The sequence below is a fragment of the Bos mutus genome, chromosome 22 (genome assembly GCF_027580195.1).
Source record: "Bos mutus isolate GX-2022 chromosome 22, NWIPB_WYAK_1.1, whole genome shotgun sequence".
NCBI lineage: Eukaryota > Metazoa > Chordata > Mammalia > Artiodactyla > Bovidae > Bos > Bos mutus.
The window spans coordinates 65454330-65473965 of record NC_091638.1 but is presented as its reverse complement, the minus strand read 5'-3'; the positions used below and the strand labels follow the sequence as shown (position 1 = coordinate 65473965).

Genomic DNA, 19636 nt, shown 5'->3' with positions numbered 1-19636 from the left:
CTGAGCCACAGTTGCTGAGCCCGAACCCGGGAGCCTGCAAGCTGCAGCTGCTGAAGCCTGAGTGCCCTGGAGCCTGCGCTCCGCAACAGGAGAGACCACCGCAACAAGAAGCACACACACAACTGGAGAGGAGCCTGCACAAAGCTACTGCACAAAACGAAGACCCAGCACAGCCAAAAAAAAGAAAAAGTGGAATACACAGGACTTTATTATTAACACTGCACTGTTACAGTATCTGCCTCCCTCCTCCAGCTAGATTGGTGTTTTGTTTTTTCTTTTTTTAAAAAATTTATTATTATTATTTTTACAGTAGGTTCTTGATGGTTATCTATTTTAAATATAGCAGTGTGTACATTCCAACCCCAAATTCCCAATCTATCCCTTAACCCCTACCCTCCCCCACTGGTATCCATAAATTCTTTCTGTCTCTGAGTCTGTTTCTGTTTCATAAGTAAGCTCATCTATATCATTTTCTTTTTTTAAGATTCTGCTTGTAAGGGGTATCACATATTTGTCTTTCTCTGTCTGACTTACTTCACTTAGTATGATAATCTCTAGGTTCATCCATGTTGTTGCAAATGGCATTATGTCACTCTTTCTAATGGCTAATATTCCATGGTTTATACAGTAAGTTCCCTACAAACAAATGTGTTTGGTTCCAAGATCGAGTTCCTAAGTCCAATTTATTCATGAGTCCAACAGTCAGCCTAAGTACCGGCTAACGCAGTCGGCCATACAGCACTGCACTGTAATAGGTTTATGAAGTGGGCCGTTTTCTAAAGTCTTTCTTGAATTCGTTAGTTTTGTTTATGGTTTAGGGTTTGGTTTGTCGGCCTCCAGGCACGTGGGATCTTAGCTTCCCGATCAGGGACTGAACTCGTGCCCACCCCTGGTACTGGAAGGCGAAATCTTAACCGCTGGGCCACTAGGGAAGTCCTGCATGGAATAGGTTTCTAATACTTTTCACACAAATAACACATAAGATACAAACACAAAAAATAAAGAAAACGAGTTTGATCTAATAGTACAGTACCTTGAAAAGTACAACGCTACCAGCTACATCACTGCTGTTTTCAGGCTTGATTCCAGACACCCTGGGCTTGACATAAAGGTGTGCTCTACGCAGTTCCGTGCAGTACACAGAAGCACAGCCGCCTGTAGAGGTGCACACACGAGACAGTGTACACCAGACACACGACTGGACGTGTAAACACTCATTAGCATCTTTGAAAGTTCGCAACTTGAAGATTCACATGTAGGGGACTTACTGTATGTACCAAGCATTTTGCTTTTTTGTTTGTTTTTTATTAACTGTGGGCTACCCTGGTAGCTCAGTTCAGTTCAGGCTCTCGGTTGTGTCCAACTCTTTGCAACCCCATGGACTGCAGGACACCAGGCTTCCCTGTCCATCACCAACTCCTGGAGCTTACTCAAACTCATGTCCATTGAGTCGATGATACCATCCAACCCCCTCATCCTCTGTTGACCCCTTCTCTTCCTGCCTTCAATCTTTCCCAGCATCAAGGTCTTTTCTAGTGAGTCAGTTCTTCGCATCATAGCACAACCTGGTAAAAAAAAAAAATCCACCTGCAATGCAGGAGATACAAGTTTGACTCCTGGGTCAGGAAGATCCCCTGGAGAAGGGATAGGCTACCCACTCAAGTATTCTTGGGCTTCCCTGGTGGCTCAGATGGTAAAGAATCTGCGTGCAATGTGGAAGACCTGGGTTCAATCCCTGGATTGGAAAAATCCTCTGGAGGAGGGCAAGGCAACCCACTCCACTAGTCTTGCGTGGAGAATCCCCATGAACAGAGGAGCCTGGCAGCCTACAGTCCATGGGGTCACAAAGAGTTGGACACGACTGAGCAACTAAGCACAGCACAGCATTAACTGTAGGCCGAACCCGAATGGCGGACTTGAAATCAACATGGTGAGCTGCGACCAGGGACTTTAACAAACAGTGGCATGAAATAGAAGGGGCAGGATGGAGTGATCAGACGGTGACACACGCGGTCAGAGGAGGCGCTGTCTGATGAAACTTTACTCAGGGCTCTGTGTGTGCACGATTGTGATGTAAATGCATTTCTTTCAGTGAGTCTTGGTTCACGGTGTTTATAAGCTTCATGGGGGTGGGTCTGCACCTGTCTCGCCCCCGGATCCCCCTCCTGGGGCTTCTGATCATCTGTCCAGCGCATGACTGGGGCTCGCCCCTCTGCAGCCGGGCGGAGCTCTCTGATGGTTCTGCGCTGGGAGGTTTTCTGAGGTCATCTTGCAGTGGATTTTCTTCTCTGTGACGTCTCTCTGCCCTTTCTCTGGATTTCCCCTCGTGCACAGGGCAAATCTGGACATATTTTCTTTTTACATTTTCCGTTTTCTCTCTCTTGGTCTTTTGCTTTCTTTCTGTGAGCCGTTCCTCAGGCTTATTTGCCCAACCTTCATATTGATATTCAGGTTTTAAAAATTCCTACGATCACATTTTATCGCGATTTGAGAACTCCTTCCTTTCCCTCGTCTCTCTCCTCCTTCCTCTCTTGGGGTGCAGTGCCCTGCTCCCTGCACCCCTCTTCCTGCAGTGGTTTTATTCCATATTTCCGTCATCTGCCTTTGCTGGAGGACTCTCCTCAGACACCTGGTCCTTGTCCACTTGGATCCGGTGAGGCCTCCATGCTCAGATGCTCACGGGCTCCTTGACCTAGGGCTCTGCCGGGGAGCCAGCTGCCGGGCCCCGGAGCCAGGGGTCGGAGGTCAGTGTCCGTCTCTCCCCTTGGACTTGTCGGACTCCTGGCAGCGCCAGGGCAGGTGGGCTCGCGGCATCTGCTGCTCATCTCTCCTCCTCACACCCTTTCCTCTGCGTGGGATCCCTGCCCTGACTGTGCCCCTGGCCCCAGAGCAGAGGGGCCCGTCTTACTCACTGCAGAGACGAGACCTGCGCCGACTCTTCTCCTGGGTCTGGGGAGGGGGCTTCGCTGAGTAGCACCTCAGATCTGATCATCAGACTGTGTCTTTTTAAAATTAATTAACTTATTTATTTTGGCTGAGCTGGGTCTCGCAGTTTTGATGGGTTTTCTCTAGTTGATGAGAGTGGGGCTGCTCTTCGTCGCAGCCCAGGAGCTTCTCGCTTCTGTGGCTTCTCCTGTTGCAGAGCATCGGCTCTAGGCACGCAGGCTCAGTAGTTGTGGTCCTTGGGCTTCGCTGTGGGATCTTTCAAGATCAGGGATAGAACCTGCGTCTCCTGCACTGGCAGCCGGATTCTTATCCACTGCACCCCAAGGGAAGTCCCAGGTCCCTTTTCTTTTTTAAAAAAAAATTGTGGTAAAATACACATAACATAGAATGTACCATCTTAACCGTTTTGAAGGGTACAACTCAGTGGCATTGAGTAATATTATACAGCCATCACCACTGTCCACTTCCAGAACTTTCTCATCTCCCTGAAAGGAAATTGTGCCCCCTAAACCGTATTCCCTACCCCAGCCCCTGGTCACCTCAACTTTCTTTTTTAAAATTATTTTTTAATTTTATTCTTAAATTTTAACAATCTTTGATCACATCCCACGGCCTGCAGGACCTTGGTTCCTTGACCGGGCTCCGTGGGTTACACCCACACCCCCTGCGCTGGAAGGCAGAGTCTTAACCGCTGGACCACCAGGGAATTCCTACCTCTATTCTACTTTCAGTCTCTAAAGCAATTGCTTCTCTGAAAGGCTTTCCTACCTCCTTGTTAGTTTATTTCCCCTGCACCCCCTTCCTCAGCACCCGAGGACCCCCACTTCCTGAGCTTCTGGTGATTCTGTGGAATCAGTCGATTTGCCTCAGGAGTGGCCTTCGGTTGATGTATGCCTTTAATCTGCCATCTGATCTCTGGGTTGGGAAGATCCCCTGGAGGAAGGCACGGCAACCCACTCCAGCATTCTTGCCTGGAGAATTCCACGGACAGAGGACCCTGGTGGGGTCACAAAGAGGCAGACGCAACTGAGTGACTAACTTTCACTTGCCATCTTTACCCCAAAGTTCCTCTATAATATTTAGGAATTCATCTTTTTTGCAGATACTTTGTAAAAATCAAATGGTAGAATCATCTTATAATCACATTGTGTAATCATTTAATGTTAACGTTTAAGGATAAAAATGGGATGCAGAACTAGTGATTCAGTAGGCTCCGATTTATGTAAGAGCTTCCCACGTGGCACAGTAGTAAAGAATCCGCCTGCCTATGCAGGAGACATGAGTTCGATCCCTGGGTTGAGAAGATTCTCTGGAGGAGCAAATGGCAACCCACTCCAGTATCGTGGCCTGGAGAACTCCATGGATCGAAGACGCTGGGCAGCCACACAGTCCATGAGGTCACAAAGGCCGGACACAACTGAGTGTCTGAGCACACGTGCTATGTATGTAAAAGACACCCACGTGCGTAAAGAAGAAGGAAAGTTGTAAGGCCAAATTCAAACATCTCTGACCTTTGGGATTTGGTCTAGTGCTTGTCATTTTATTCAGTTCTTGCACTTTTTAAAAGTTTTCCACAGTGCTGAGTGTGGTCCTGTGATCTGTAGGGAACAGATCCCTGCAGGGTGCTTCTCCATCCTGGGTGCTTCTCCATCCTGGGCATCCTGTGGTCCTGGTTGGCTGGGGGTGGGCCTGGGTCTTACATAGGTGGGAGGAGGGGGAGATCTGCCCGATTTGTATTCTAGAAAAGTCCTTCTGGGGATGACCAAGAGGAGGAGGTGTCTTCAATGAACCAGAATCATGGAGGACGGGGTAGGTAGCCAGAGTCTGGAAGCGTGGCCAGGCAGAGAAGGCTGAGGGGCACAGCTGCTGAATATTCACGGGTTAAATCATCAGAATTTGTGGCCTGATCCCCGTGGGGTAAGGGCCTGGGAAGACGTCCATATTTCTGGCTTGGGTGAAGGGTGACTTAATGGTTCAGGAAGTCCCGCCCAAATGTTCTTAATAATAATCGTATTCCTCTCATTTCTAATTCACACATGCAGCCCAGAAGGTCTGCATGCCTGGCAACGTGAGAGGGTGAGGAATTCTGGATTTTCCAGGCCTGTCAGTCAGGGAGATTGGCAGCTGCCAACAGTATGTTCCCCTGGACCGCTGCGGGCCCTCGCAGGGTGGGGTGGCGGGGGAGGGCGGGGCAGGAAAACTGCAGCCCCCCGGGGGGAGGGGAGCTTCCAGGGAGATCTCCGTCCTCCACGGAGAGAGGTGGCCAGCGCCCTGTGTCCGGCCGTCCTCAAGCCGGCCGGATGGGGTCCGAGCCCTGGCTCTCCCTGGCCCAGGGTCTGTCCCATGTAGGCATCGCTGCGTGTGTATCGGATGGAGGACTCGATGTTACGTATTTATGTGGCTCTGACATCTGGCCCGTTGTCTATGGCACCGTTCAGCTGCTGTATTCCCCCTCCCCCAACTCTGGCCAGCTCCTTCAGGACATCTTTTTAAGGTAAAATTCACAGAACGTAAAATTAACCACTTTATTTCATTGTTTTGTTTTGGTCATGTGGCCTGTGGGATGTTAGTTTCCCGACCAGGGATCAAATCCACGCCCCCTGCATCGGAAGCACGGAGGCTTAACCACTGGACTTTCAGGGAATTCCTAAAATTAACCATTTAAAAGATAATTTATTTTTGGGTGTGCTGGGTCTTCACTGCTGCACAGGCTTTCCCTCGGGTTGCAGTGCGAGGGAGTCTCACTGCGGTGGCTTCTCTCCTTGTGGAGTATGGCTGGTAGGGAACCCGAGCTTCAGTAGCTGTGGCTCCCAGGCTCCAGAGCACAGGCTCAATAGTTGCAGCACACGGGCTTAGTTGCTCCACAGCGTGTGGGATCTTCCTGGGTCTGGGATGGAACCTGTGTGTCCTCCACGGGCAGGCAGATTCTTTACCACTGAGCCTTCCCTTTACTGGGGAAGCCCTAAAACCAGCCATCTTAAAGTGAGCCTTTCAGTGGCATTCTTAATGTTGCAAAGCTATCATCTCGTTATTGTCGTTCAGTGGCTAAGTCATGGCGGATCCTGCGACCCCATGGACTGCAGCACGCCCGACTTCCCTATCCTTTACCATCTCCCCGAGTTCGCTCACATTGATGTCCACTGCGTCAGTGACGCCATCCAACCATCTCATCCCATCTCTCACCTCTATCTGGTTCCAAAATGTTTTCATCCCTCTAGAAGGAAACCCCAGATCCACCAGCAGTCACTGCCCAGTCCCTGAGCCCCAGCCTCAGGCAACCACAAACCTCCTTTCTGTCTCTTTGGATTCACTTACTTTGGACATTTAATACAAATGGAATCGTACAATACAGCCTTGAGTGTCTGGCTTTTTTCACTGAACCTTGTCAAGATTCATCCACGTGTCAGTGTGAATTCCTTCTTACACCTGAACACTGTTGTATGGTATGGCCCGACCACATCTTGTTATCCATCGGGGTGGTAGACATTTGGACTTTCCGACTTTCTGGTTACTGTGAGTAGTACTGCTGGGAACATTCGAGTGCGAGCTTTTACCTGAAGCTGTTTTTACTTCTCTTGGAGTGGAAGTGCTGGGTCAGATGGTCACCCTGTGTCCCTTGGATTTCTTGAACAGCACATGGTAGCTGAGCCTTCTGGCCTGCCCTTGAGCCAGGCTCTTTAGGACTGTGAGGCAGGGATGACCGTTCCCACCATGGCTGGACCGGCCTCCAAGCCTCTGCACCATGGAGGTGCCTCCTTCAGATGGAGGAGCCGGGTTAGTGCTGGTGAGGGCGGGGCGGGCCCCCATGACCCGGGCTGTTGAGGAGCAACCTCAGAGAGCTGGCTGACCCCAGAGACCCAGGGAAGAGCTGGGAGGGGGCACCCCTGAGGGACGGTGGCCAAGTGGGCCACCGTGGAAGGAGGGCTCCGCTCAGGGCTCACCCTCCGGACTCCCCCTCTCACTCCCCACTGCTCCTGGAAGAGGGAGCTGGGGCTCAGCGGTGAGTGATGACCAGTGGGTTCCAACCCCCAGTGTAGCCCAGAGTTATGATCTTGATCACTGGCTATGCTGTGTCCCCCAACCTCTGAAATTTCACTTTACCACGCATTGCATTGAGCCAAGAATTACACTGAGTCTTCTTGAAAAAAAAAAAAATTGGAAAAACGAATGATGAAACCATTCTCACTCTGCTTACCCAGCTGGGCCCTTTTAATGGTTTGCAGATCGCCCTCCGTGTGTTTGCGCATTTTTACAGCGTTACCATCCGGCTGCTCATACCCTTGTGTGTTCTGCTATTTTCCACTTAATGTGTCATAAACATTGTCCCATGTTTTAAAAATATTTGTCACAATCGTCATTCAAAACTGCTTCATCGTATTACATCACGGAGCTCCCCCAGAATTCAGTAAACCATTTTCCCGATGTTATTTGGATCAGGGGTTGCCAAACGGTTGCCCTCAGACCCAATCTGGGCCCCTGGCCCTTTCTTTGGGTACAGCCCACGAGCAAAGAATGACTTTTACATTTAGTAATGGTTGAAAAAACTCAGAAGACTATTTTGTGACATACGAGACGGGTAGAAAATGCAAGCGTCAGTGCCTATTAATGAAGCTTATTTTATTTTTGTGTATTTGTGTCTGGCTGCCCTGGGCCTTGGTCGCTGCGCAAGGGCTTTCCTGTAGTTGGGGCGAGCGGGGGCTTCTCGCCGCAGCGGCTTCTCTCGTTGTGGAGCAGCAGGCTCTGGAGCACGTGAGCTTTGTCAGTTGTGGCGCAACGGGCTTAGTTACCCCTTGGCATGTGGGATCCTCCCAGACTGGGGATCGAACCTGTGTCCTCTGCGTTGGCCGGTGGATTCTTAACCGTTGGACCACCAGGGAAGTCTGAAATATTTCGCTGTAGCGATTCCATTCCACTTTCAGTTTTAGCATATGTAAGTATGTTACCCAGTTTAAAATACTGAGGATCTGATTCTGATACAACTAAGAGAGAAACACGGAAAACAGGACCCTAAGTCCGTGCGAAAGTGTTATTGGCTGAAAAGGTTAGGAGGCGAAGCATCTGCCGTGATTCAGCTAATCCGTCTCACCTGGTTCAGTGAATGCTTTGTCTGCCAGAAGCACTCTGTAGCGTCCTACTTTATGATCTTTCAGGCAGCAACAGGCTAAAGTATCCCTACAAGGAGTTGCTTTTTCCTAATTAAAAAAAAAATAGCTCCAAGTCCCCTGAGAGATATTAGTCCGAATTTATTCTGTTTTAAAATGCTCAGTTTGTGGTCATTTGTTACATAAGCTACAGGAAATAAGCATGCCTGGTAAAGACTCCTCCAGCCTCTGCCCAGGGAGCTGGGGAGGGGGGTGTCCCTGACTGTGTGTGTGTGAGTGTGTGTGTGTGAGTGTGCACACGCTTAGTGGTGTCCGACTGTTCACAACCCTGTGGACTGTAGCCCGCCAAGCTCGTCTGTCCGTGGGATTTTCCAGGCAAGAATACTGCAGTGGGTTGCCATGCCCTCCTCCAGGGGATCTTCCCGACCTGGGGATCGAACTCGCATCTCTTGCATCTCCTGCATCAGCAGGCGGGTTCTTTGCCGCTAGCACAATCTGGGAAACCCAGTGCGTGTAGCTTCACCTTTTCTCCAGGTTTCAGGACGAGCTTCGCCTCTGCTCTGTCTTATCTGGAGCCACCACGTGCAACCCCGGGGTTGGTTCATTCTAGGATGGAGGATACTAAGCTTTCATCTGTTCGTCTGTTTACTGTTAACCTGCAACTTCGTGCCAGGCTCCGGATTTGCTGAAAAGTATGGTGGCTCAGACAGTAAAGAACCCCCTTGCCAATGCAGGAGACCCAGGTTTGATTCCCAGACTAGGAAGATCCCCTGGAGAAGGCCATGGCAACCCAGTCCAGTATTCCTGCCTGGAGAATCCCATGGACAGAGGAGCCTGGTGGGCTGCCGTCCCTGGGGTCACAGAGTCTGGCACGACTGAGCGACGGAACTGCAACAGCCGGTTGCCATATTTTGTTTCCGGGCCGAATGGCTCTGTGTTTAGTTTCCTTCTTCTGCGTCCTCCTGGCTCTCGCCCAGTCAGACCGCAGGGAGCCAGGTCTGAAAGGGCAAACGTCCCCTTGGCAAAGGGAGCTGATACGCGCCTCTGGGGGCACGGGGGTTGGGCAGCAGAGTGGACGGGAGCGGACTGGAATGGAGCTGTCTGACCAGGCTGGAGGGAGTCATCCTGATGGCCCCCGGTTGTCCCGGCCTCCCCGGCCACCCTGGCTCTCCTGGTTATCCCCACCTGGGTCCCCTCATCCAGCCCCCTTGGTCAGCCTCGCTGCCCTGTTTACTACCCTGGCCTGAGTGTGCCCTGGGCTCCGTGAGTCCGAAGCGGAGTTCCTAAGTCAAGGACGGGCACAGCCTTGCCCTGGAAAATGAGGCCTAGGTGATGTAAGAGCCACATCAGTCCCGGCCTTACCTGGGATGGAAGCTCCTCCTCTGAGATCCCACGAGTCCCCGTGCGGGCTGACATCTTTTACCTGACCCTTGGTGGATCCAGGGACAGGATGGAGAGGGCCTGGGATGGCTCAGGCAGGGCTGGGCTATGCCCACCCAGCTCTAACGCAGCTCGGGTCTCCTCCGCAGAAGGCCCCGGGATGACACTTCTCAGCGCTTGCTGATAGATGGAGGCCAGACCAGCACACAGCAGCCTGGTGGGGGCGGGGAGGTGGCTGTCTCCACTTTACAGATGAGAAGACAGCTCTGCGAGGACAGAAGGTCCCCACGGAGGCGATGGTGGAGCCAAGTCTCAAAGCCAGAGCCAGTCCTTTCCTCGCCCCCGATCGCTGTGGTCCCTCAGTGAGGGCGGGGCCTTCCCGCCTTCTCATCCCACTTTGCCGTCACCCAGGACTGACTCCTGCATGGGAGGCGGGACTCAGGAACCACAAGCCCACTCACTGCAGTGGTGGGTTTAATTCTCAAAGTTACAACTCCATCCAATTCTGACTTGTTTACAAGTCATACACCTTAACAGATAAGGATACAGAAAGCTTGAAAGTCACAGAAAGAGAAGATGCACCACACGAACAGCGAGACAAGAAAGCTGATGGAGCTGCGATAATATCAAATAGACTGTAAGGAACTGACACCTCTCGATTCACGAGGGCAGCTTCATATTTTACCACTCAAGCTCCAATTCCCCAGGATAGAACACCCCTAAGCTCGTACGCTCCAAATAACACAGCCTCAAAACAGATAAAGCAAAGAAGCAGCCCATGCGCAAGCTTGCTTGTTCATTCTGAAAGTCAGATTTTGGTGACGGATGGCAGTCTTTGCCATCAGCCTTCGGCAAGGTTGTAAAGAATCAGGCCTTCCTCTTCGGGAGTTTACCCTACAGAGGGGAGAAAAAAAATATCACATATGCATGAAACAGCCGAAGACCAGTGGTCGGCTCCGGGTGAGGATGGTGTGGGTTATGTGCTATGGACATCAACAGGCAGACACACACATCACTCACTTTCTTTCACTTGTGCCTACATGAATGCCAAGGCTCCCATCTGGGCATGGGGGAGGGCCCTCATGGAGTGTGTCATTTGAGGAGGGCCCTCTCAGAGATCAGAGAAGGCAATGGCAACCCACTCCAGTACTCTTGCCTGGAAAATCCCATGGACGGAGGAGCCTGGTAGGCTGCAGTCCATGGGGTCACGAAGAGTTGGACATGACTAAAGTGACTTAGCAGCAGCAGCAGCTCTTGGAGATGAGTATGGACTGGAGCCATCTGGGTTACCACCCTACCCCACGATCGTGGCTGCTGTTCCCTGGGCCCCCAGGCCTGCCTGCCCAGCGGCACATTCCACAAACATGTCCTGGGTCCCTCTCTGTGTCGGGCATTGTCCTCGGTGTGGAGCACAGCTGTGACCCAGATGGACACAGTCCCTCTTGGTGAGCCTGTAGTATACAGCGGGGAGCCCACAGGGCAAGTGGAGTTGGGTGGGAGGTCCAGAGGGGTGTGTGTGCTGTATTATTTTATGTAAGGCAGTCAGGAAAGGTCTCTCTGAAGAGGTGACACTTGAGTGATGACCTGAAGGAAATGAGGGAGAGAGCTCTGCACGCAGCTGGGGGAGGAGCATTCTGGGCAGAGAGAACAGCAGGTGCAAAGGCCCTGAGGCAGACTGGAGCTGGTGGGCGGGGTTGCAGGAGGGGTGGTCAGAGGGCACGGAGCTGGGTGGGGGAGATCATTGCTGCCCAGGGGTCCATGCAGAGGAGGCAGAAGAGCCCCAAAGGAGTGAGTGGATGAAGCCAGGGTGCACCTGTGAGCACCCCGTGAGCATTGACACTCGACCTGCTCGAGCTGCTGTTAAATACCCGTTTAAATGTTAAACACCACCTATTAAATGCCTGCTGTATGCGTGGTCCATGCAGGGTGCCCGCTGCTGCAGAGTGTGGCTGAGCAGAAACCGCCTGCCCTTGTGACTCTTGGTGAGCACGGACCCAGCGGGGTGGCAGTCCCACCCCAGGCCTCTGTTTCTGGCCTGTAGGCCTCTGGGTGAACAGGGCGGCACAGGGACCCAGGGCCTTGATGGATCCCGTGGCTCCCAGGGCCCTGCCCCTCTCAGCCACCTCCGCACTCTGGCCGGGTCCAGGACCCTGGGGATCCCAGAGTGTCTGCCAGGTATGCTCCTCCGTCCACTTTGGGCCGCCCGCCCCGGTGCTGGCGCCACGCACGCCTTCTCTCGCCCGTGGCCCACGGCCGGGTCAGCGCCATCTGTGCTGCTCCCGTGGGGCATTCGGGCTGCCCCTGCAGCCTGTCACCCGTTCTGGCACTCAGCTGCTGCGTGTCCAGTGAAGACACAGAACCACCAGGACTTCCCTGGCGGTCTCGTGGCTAAGGCTCTGCACTCGCCATGCAGGGGGCCCGGGCTTGATCCCTGGTCAGGGAACAAGATACTGCGTGCTGCAACTCAAAAACCCTGCCTGCCGCAGTGAAGATGCATGCGGAGAAAAAGATTCTGCAGCTGAGACCTGGGGCAGCCAAGGAAATCCGTGTTAAAAATAATACTGAACTACCTAGATACAATGGACACTGGCCCTCACCCTGAGCCCCCTGACCACTGTCCCAGTTGCCCTGCCTCTCCCGGGACCTCTCTGATGATCCAACAACTGAAGGGCTGGGACCTGGCGGTGGGGGGCACCCGCCAAAGCTGTGGGGTGGCTAACAGCTCTGTGCTGTTCACCTGACTGCTGTCAAGAGTTCCTGTGTCCCCGGGCCCGGGACCTCAGCTTCCTCCTCACTGCCTCGCACGCTCGCCCCCCCCCCCCCGGCCCCGGGACCTGTGGCACAGCAGCTGTTTGCCTCTGGAGTGACTGCTGGATGCTGGGCTTGGGAAAGGGAGGGAGCTGGGCAGGGAGCCGCGGGGCAGGGCTCACATGGCTGGCATACGGTGGGCGGCTCGGGGCAGGGCTCCAGAGGCTCTCAGACCCTCACCTCGTCACTGGGGTCAGTGGAGGGCATCTCCCACTCCTCCAGCTCAGGCTCCTCCTGCAGCACCCTGCTGAGCACGGCTCCCAGGGGCTCCCTCAGGCTCAAGCGGCCCCCACTGCCCACCAGGAAATAGATCATCGGTTTGGTGCTGCTGCTCACGGACAGAGAGAAGCAGGTGAAATGGCCGAAGAGAGTCTTCGCGCTCTGGGGCAGGTCCAGCCAGTAGAGCAGGAACCCAGAGATGCCGAGGGGCAGGGCGCAGGCGAGGAACACGAAGACGCAGAGCAGGACGGCCACGTAGAGGCGCGTGAGCGGCCGCTGCCACGGGGGCGAGCTCCTCTGCACCTGGATGCAGAGGGCCATGCCGGACAGGGCCATGATGGGTGTGAAGCTGACCAGGGTGAAGAAGTGCAAGACGGTCTCCGCCTTGGACCCCAGCCACGAGTGGGGATGCTCAGCCTCGTCATGGAAGTACCAGGCCGGCACGATGAGCAGGACGGCCAGCAGCCAGAACACGGCGCACACCGCAGCTGACAGGCGCCGGTGCCAGCAGCCCCGGTACCAGGTGGGGAAGAGGCCGGGGAGGCAGGACTGGGCACTGGCGGCTGTCAGCAGGCTCAGGCTCACGGTGTAGGCCAGGTACCCGGCGCTCCTCACCGCCCGGGGGCCCAGGCGGTGCATGTGGATCCCCCAGGAGCTGGCGCTCAGGACGGTCAGCGTGGCCGAGCAGAGGAGGAAGAGGAGGTCAGCCACGGCCAGGTGGAGCAGGTAGATGCCCAGTGGGCCCCTCCGCCGCTGGAAGCCCAGCAGCCAGACCACCAGGCCGTTGCCCACGATGCCGCCCACGCAGGTGAACACGACCAGCGCGTCCAGCACCTCCCGTACTGTGTCGGGGGGCGCCGGGGTGGGGCCTGGACTGCTGCTCCTGGAGCTGCTGCTGTTGAGAGTGTTCTCCATCCCTGCCAACAGTGGGGAGAGAGCTGAGGGCCACAGAGCTGGGGTCCCTGCAGCTCAGGTACCCCCCACCCCCAGGGAGTCCTCTGGTTATACCAGCTGCCACTCTTTGGAGCCATCGCTGGCCACACCAGGCCACCTTCCCTCATTCCTAATTCAGGTTACGTGCTCCCGGCTCTGGGGCAGGCCAGGGTCCGTTTCTGTTGCTGGATGTGATGGTGGCCAAGCTCGGGGCAAGGCTCCGAGTCCCCAGGCTTGGCCGTCGGTACCTGCTGCAGGCCTGGCCTCCACCCTGCTGGGGGCGGGTCCCTCGGAGCCTCTGAGTGGCTACTACTCCCGGGCCTGCAGTGGTCAGCGTGGGTGGGCAGAGTGGCCGCCGATGGGCAGAGTGCCATGCATGGCTGGTCACTGTGAGGTGCCCCCTGGAAGAGGGGGTGGGCACTGCTCCTCCCCTGGGCCTGGCACCTCGCACCCCATCATAGTGGGGGGGACCAAGTGGGGCGCAGCATGCTCGGTGAGCTCCCTGACCCCTGACCTCCCCAGGTGCCAGAGTGCGCCCTGCGGTCAGCACGGCCCCTCTGCAGTTACTGCGGGGCTTGCCTCCTGCCAGACCCAGCTGTGAGCACCACGCTGGGCCCAGGGAGGGCACGATCCACACAACACCTGCCGTGTGGCTGACGGCCCAGGCGCCCCAGCCCTGACGTGTGTCCACACTCTGACGGGCCTGCGCGTCCCTCCACCCGGGGCTGGTTTCATTTCTTTTGTCCACTGACTGCCTGATCTGACCCCTTCGCCCTCCACCCGGGCACGCGGGGCTCAGAGGCCCAGGGTGGCAAAGCTCAGCATCCTCGGGGCTAGGCCGGGACCTGGGGCGGACTCCACAGCCTGGGACTGGAAGCACCACGTGGCCTTGCTCTCTGGGTCTGCGGCACCCGCCAGGGTCACGGTCCTCACACCCACTCACACACAGGGCTCAGCTGCCTCCTCGGACCCACATGTGGGGGCAGGGTCCCCTGGGAACCCGGCTCACACGTCAAGGCCCTGGGTGCGGAATCAGGGAATCGGTCTCCGGGGCAGCTGCTACTTTATTTTACAAAGGTTGTTTCTTTCTGAACTAATGGTGTAATGGATTGTATCACTTCTAACCAATATTCATACATGCTCGGTAGCTCAGTTGTGTCCAACTCTTTTCGACCCCATGGACTGTAGCCCACCAGGCTCCTCTGTCCGTGGAGATTCTCCAGGCAAGACTGCTGGAGTGAGTGGCCATGTCCTCCTCCAGGGGATCTTCCTGACCCAGGGATGGAACCCGCCTCTCTTATGGTCTCCCACATTGGCAGACGGGTTCTTTACCTCTAGTGCCACCTGGGAAGCCCCAGTGATATTCATATTACTGATCATATTGTTTATCCTCAAACTGGTCACTGAGGCCTCCTAGTGCCCAGCCTGGGTGAGGGTGGGGGATGGGACCTGAACGAGGCCCCTTCCCAGTCCCAAGGGACCCACACCCCCTCCTACCTCCCCCCAGAGTCAGGGCCGAGAGATGCTGCTCGAGGCTGAAGGGGCTGCTGGGGGAGGGGGGTGGCAGCCGTGGCCCCAGGCCGTGTGCCCTTAACCTCTCCTTACAAGAGACCCTGAGTCCACCACCCGATTGTCCTCCTGCAGATGTGTGTGGAGGACAGCGTGGGGTCTGACCACTGAAGGCTTCAGAAGGATCAGGAACCTCGGGATGCTGCATTCCGCCAGGAGAGTCCTCCCACCCCTGCGCTGCCTCAGGGCCCCCTCCTCCCCTGATGGACCCCCCACCTTTGGCTCAGACACCAGCACATGTACCCCCAACTCTCCCGTGTCCAGCCTGGAGTTGTGACCTCCTCCAGCCCCCTGGAGACCCCTCCCCATCTGCTGAGAGGGCCACGCAGGTCCTTTGGGCTATGGTCATCGGGTGGGGCACGGATATCAGGGGACGGGGGGGCCGGCCAGCCTCAGCCCCCTGACAGTGATTCTCAGCCTGGACGCCCACCACTGGATGGCAGAGCCGGGCACTTGGCAGGCGGGGGTCTCCCATAGACGTCTGTCAGACGAGAGGAGGCGTCCGGGCCACGAGAGTCCCTCCCATCCCCGGCACCCTCAGTGAGGACTGTCTGTGTTCGCCTCGAGCTGGGGGCACTTGCTGGGGGCCAGACAGACAATACCCAGGCACCCAGGGCGGGGCTGTTCCCGCGTGGGGCTCATGGCACGGCCGGCCCTGGGGATGGGAGGAATTCACCGGACCTAAGGGCCACTTTCCCACCCGTCTTTCCCACGAAAGAGGAGACTTGGGACTGTCCAGGCCTCGGGTCCGCCCGAACCCCGGCCCCAGAACGAGCGGCCTTGCTCAGGGTGCACTTGCCGTGCGGGGTAAGGTCTGACCTTGGGCTTGAAGCAGTGGCTTCTTACCTGGCTCGCCTGTGCCGTCCGCGCCTGGAGGAGGACCCAGCTCCTGAAGGCCTAGGTGGCTCCCTGGGGCCCGGCCCTTCGGCTTCTCTGGCCACAGGTCTGGCTTCAGGCTTGCAGAGTCCGACGGGCCGGTCCCCGGGATCCACCCCAGGCTCTGCCTCCTCCTCTGAGGAGAGACGCCCAATCCGTCTACGGGAAGCAGGGCCCTTGGGGGACCAGCTGCATTAGGCCTCTCCCTGCAGGAGCCCAAGGCTGCGGGCTAATGGGCTGCCCAGGAGGCCCCACAGGAGGGCGGGGGCATGGAGAAGCACCAGTAGCCAGCCCCTCACCCCGCCCGGTCTCCACAGGGAAGGTTCGGGGCACTGGGCTTTGGGAGGGTCTCCAGCTGGGAGCTCCGGGGTCCACTGAGAGCCCGGTGCCTCTGGAAGCCAGGAGACCATGAGGCTCGCCCTGCAGGGTCGGGGCTGGCAGAGCACCTGCATGGAAACTTCTGGATCTCTGAAGCTCCTCACTGCAGGAGGTGGAAAGACAGACCCTGGATAGGGAACCCCCAAGAGGGTTTAAGGCCCAGTTCAACTCCGGCTGTCACGTGACTCTGGGAGACTTCTGTCCCCTCGGCCCGTTCCTCTATGTGTAACAGGAAGTTTCCACAGAGGCTTCAAGGGAAGGTGTGGCAGCGATGCGGGGCTGGGGGAGGTGGCAGGTTTGCTGGGGGGAGAGGGACAAAAGGATTTCTTTGGGGCAAACCTCTGATGGGCAGCGACCCCAGCCCTGGCCAGGGGCCCTGCCTCTCACCGGGGAAGCACAGAGGCCCGCCCTGCTCCAGAAGGGGGTCCTGTGTGTTGGGATGGGGGTGCCTGTCAGCATGGCACGTGGGAACCCCAGACACAGGCTCCTCCAGGGTGAGGGAGGCAGTCAGGAGCCAGCCCCACCCCCAGCTCGACATGCACCCTAGGGTGTACCTTGGCGAGCTGCTAACTATCTGTGACAAAGTTCCCTCGTGGTGGCACATGTCCATCTCATAGAACGGTTGGCGCCTGCCCGTTGCTACAAATGCAGCGTCTTCCAAGCAGATGGACCACTTGCCATGGTTCTCAGTTGTTGCTCAGTTGCTCATTCTTGTCTGACTTTGCGACCCCGTGGACTGCAGCACACCAGGCTCCCCTGTCCTTCACTATCTCCCAGAATTTGCTCAAATTCACGTCCATTGAGTCAGTGATGCCATCTAATCATCTCATCCTCTGCTGCCCTCTTCTTATTTTGCCTTCAATCTTTCCCAGCATCAGGGTCTTTTCCAATGAGTCAGCTCTTCACATCAGGTGGCCAAAGTATTGGAGTTTCAGCTTCAGCATCCGTCCTTCCAATGAATATTCAGGACTGATTTCTTTTAGGATTGACTGGTTTGATCGCCTTGCAGTCCAAGGGACTCTCAAGAGTCTTTTCCAACATTACACTTCAAAAGCATCAATTCTTCAGCACTCAGCCTTCTTTACGGTCCAACTCTCACATCAGTACATGACTACTGGGAAAAACACAGCTTTGACGATATGGACCTTTGTCAGCCAAGTGGTGTCTCTGCATTTTAATACACTGTTGTCATAGCTTTCCTTCCACGGAACAAGCAGCGGCCTTTGAAGAACAGATGAGCATTCTGCAGGGAAGGGGTCAGCTGTGAGCCCTCATCAGGCCCAGAGAGGGTGAATCCATCCGTGATGGTGCCCATCCAGTCAGAACTTTCCAGAAGCCCCTTCCTCCCACTGCTCTGAAGTGAGAATTACCACTACGGAGGAGGCAGGAGGAGGAGAGGCCTGAGGGGAGACGCCCACAGTCCAAGAGGAGACCACCGCCCACCAGGTCTGTGACAGCAGACTCCGTCTCGTTTCTGAAACCAGACTTTGTTGTCTATCCAGGGAAGTCGGGGCCTGGCCAAGTTTTCCTCCAAAGCTGGGGAAGAGCTGACCCCTCTAAGTAAACGTTGAAGAGTCAGAGGAGAAACAAGAAGCAGGTCTTTCTGATCATGCCCCTTGGATTCCGCTTGTCACAAATCAGATGGGGCCAAGATCCCCCTGGGGACACCCTTAACCTTGACAACTGCATGGACAGGAGACAGGAATTTGACCCCATTTGACTTGTAATAAGGGTGTTGAAAATCTTCCTCTTATGATGTGAAAGTCCTGAATGGAACCAAGCCTTCTCTAGGTGATGAGGTATTCCTTGGGAATTCCATGGCAGTCCAGTGGTTAGGACTCTGAGCTTTCACTGCGGAGGGCCCAGGTTTGATCCCAGGTCGGGGAACTAAGACCCCACAAGCCTCATATCGTGCAAAAAAAAAAAAAAAAAAACCTTTCAATGTGAATCAGTATTTGATATTGACCATATATGGCACCCCACTCCAGTACTCTTGCCTGGAGAATCCCATGGATGGAGGAGCCTGGTAGGCTGCAGTCCATGGGGTCGCTAAGAGTTGGACACGACTGAGCGACTTCCCTTTCACTTTTCACTTTCATGCATTGGAGAAGGAAATGGCAACCCACTCCAGTGTTCTTGCCTGGAGAATCCCAGGGACGGGGGAGCCTGGTGGGCTTCCCGTCTATGGGGTCACACAGAGTCGGACACGACTGAAGCGACTTAGCAGTCGCAGTAGCATATCACATCAGATCAGATCAGATCAGATCAGTCGCTCAGTCGTGTCCGACTCTTCAGGGCCCCATGAATCACAGCACGCCAGGCCTCCCTGTCCATCACCAACTCCCGGAGTTCACTGAGACTCACGTCCATCGAATCAGTGATGCCATCCAGCCATCTCATCCTCTGTCGTCCCCTTCTCCTCCTGCCCCCAATCCCTCCCAGCATCAGAGTCTTTTCCAATGAGTCAACTCTTCGAATGAGGTGGCCAAAGTACTGAATATCAGTATGTTCAATGATCACTCATTCATTCATCAACATGCATTTAGGAGGTGCCAGCTGGGCTCCGGGGACCGTGCCGGGTGCTGGGAATCCAGCCTTGAAGAAGCTCCAGGCAATAGATGAGCAAAGACACAAGAAGATGCTGAGTGCCGTAGGTGGTACAGCGGAGCTCAGGGCACTACTGCTCTAGAGTGTACTGCGGGAAGCCCTCCCCCGCACGCGGATCCGTGCTGAGATCTTCATGGCGCGAGCAAGAGAGCCAATTATACCGAGCTCAGGTGGGGGGAAGTGAGTTCCACGCCAAGAAAACGGCATATGAAAAGCTCTGGGTCAGAAGAGCTCTGGGTGTGTTTGAGCAGCAGGATGATGCAAGAAGGGAGGGGAAGACAACGTGTGATAAAGGCCGGGGATGGGTCAGGCGGTTCTCAGCGCGGCTCGAGCCGGCTTGCTTTCTGGGTAAGGGGGCGGGGCCTCGCTCCAGTGACCCCACCCCCACCCCCCAGTAGCAGCGTGGGCTTCCTGGGCACCTGTTCACATGGGCTTGTTTTTGTAAAAAGCTGAGATCTCATCCACATACCACAAAATTCACCCCTAAAAGCATGACACTTCAGTAGTTTTTAGTCAATTCACAGAGTTGTGCAACCACACCATCTGATTTCAGAATATTTCATCACCTCCCCCAAAAAACCCTACCCGATAACAACACCCCCACCTCCGCTGTGTCTTAGGGGAGGTGCCTGTACCGGACATTTCACATACCCAGAATCATAAGATACGTGGCCTTCTGTGTCTGGCCTTGGGCACTGAAAATGCTCTTCAAGGGCCATCCACCTGTAGCCTGTGTCAGAGGGTCATTCCCTTTTTCTGGGGGGAGGTGCTATGCTGGGTCTTCACTGCTACGTGGGCTTTTCTCTAGTTATGGCGAG

General features: G+C 55.3%; 1 protein-coding gene across 1 annotated transcript; it reads right to left on the bottom strand.

The window, feature by feature from the left end:
* Positions 1-7632: 7632 nt before the first annotated feature.
* Positions 7633-18963, bottom strand: LOC102269134 (mas-related G-protein coupled receptor member D). The gene is made up of 3 exons (XM_070359092.1): positions 15804-18963; positions 12417-13372; positions 7633-10322 (listed from the first exon to the last, which is right to left on the bottom strand). Exons 2-3 carry the CDS (start codon positions 13368-13370, stop codon positions 10296-10298), a joined length of 981 nt encoding a protein of 326 aa, XP_070215193.1. The 5' UTR covers positions 13371-13372; positions 15804-18963; the 3' UTR covers positions 7633-10295.
* Between the last annotated feature and the right edge of the window lie 673 nt (positions 18964-19636).

Coding starts and splice junctions, on each gene's coding strand:
- LOC102269134 (XM_070359092.1), bottom strand. CDS start 13,370: ATGGAGAACACTCTCAACAGCAGCAGCTCCAGGAGCAGCAGTCCAGGC. Junction 10,323..12,416: donor CCACTGACCCCAGTGACGAG/GTGAGGGTCTGA, acceptor TCCCCTCTGTAG/GGTAAACTCCCGAAGAGGAA.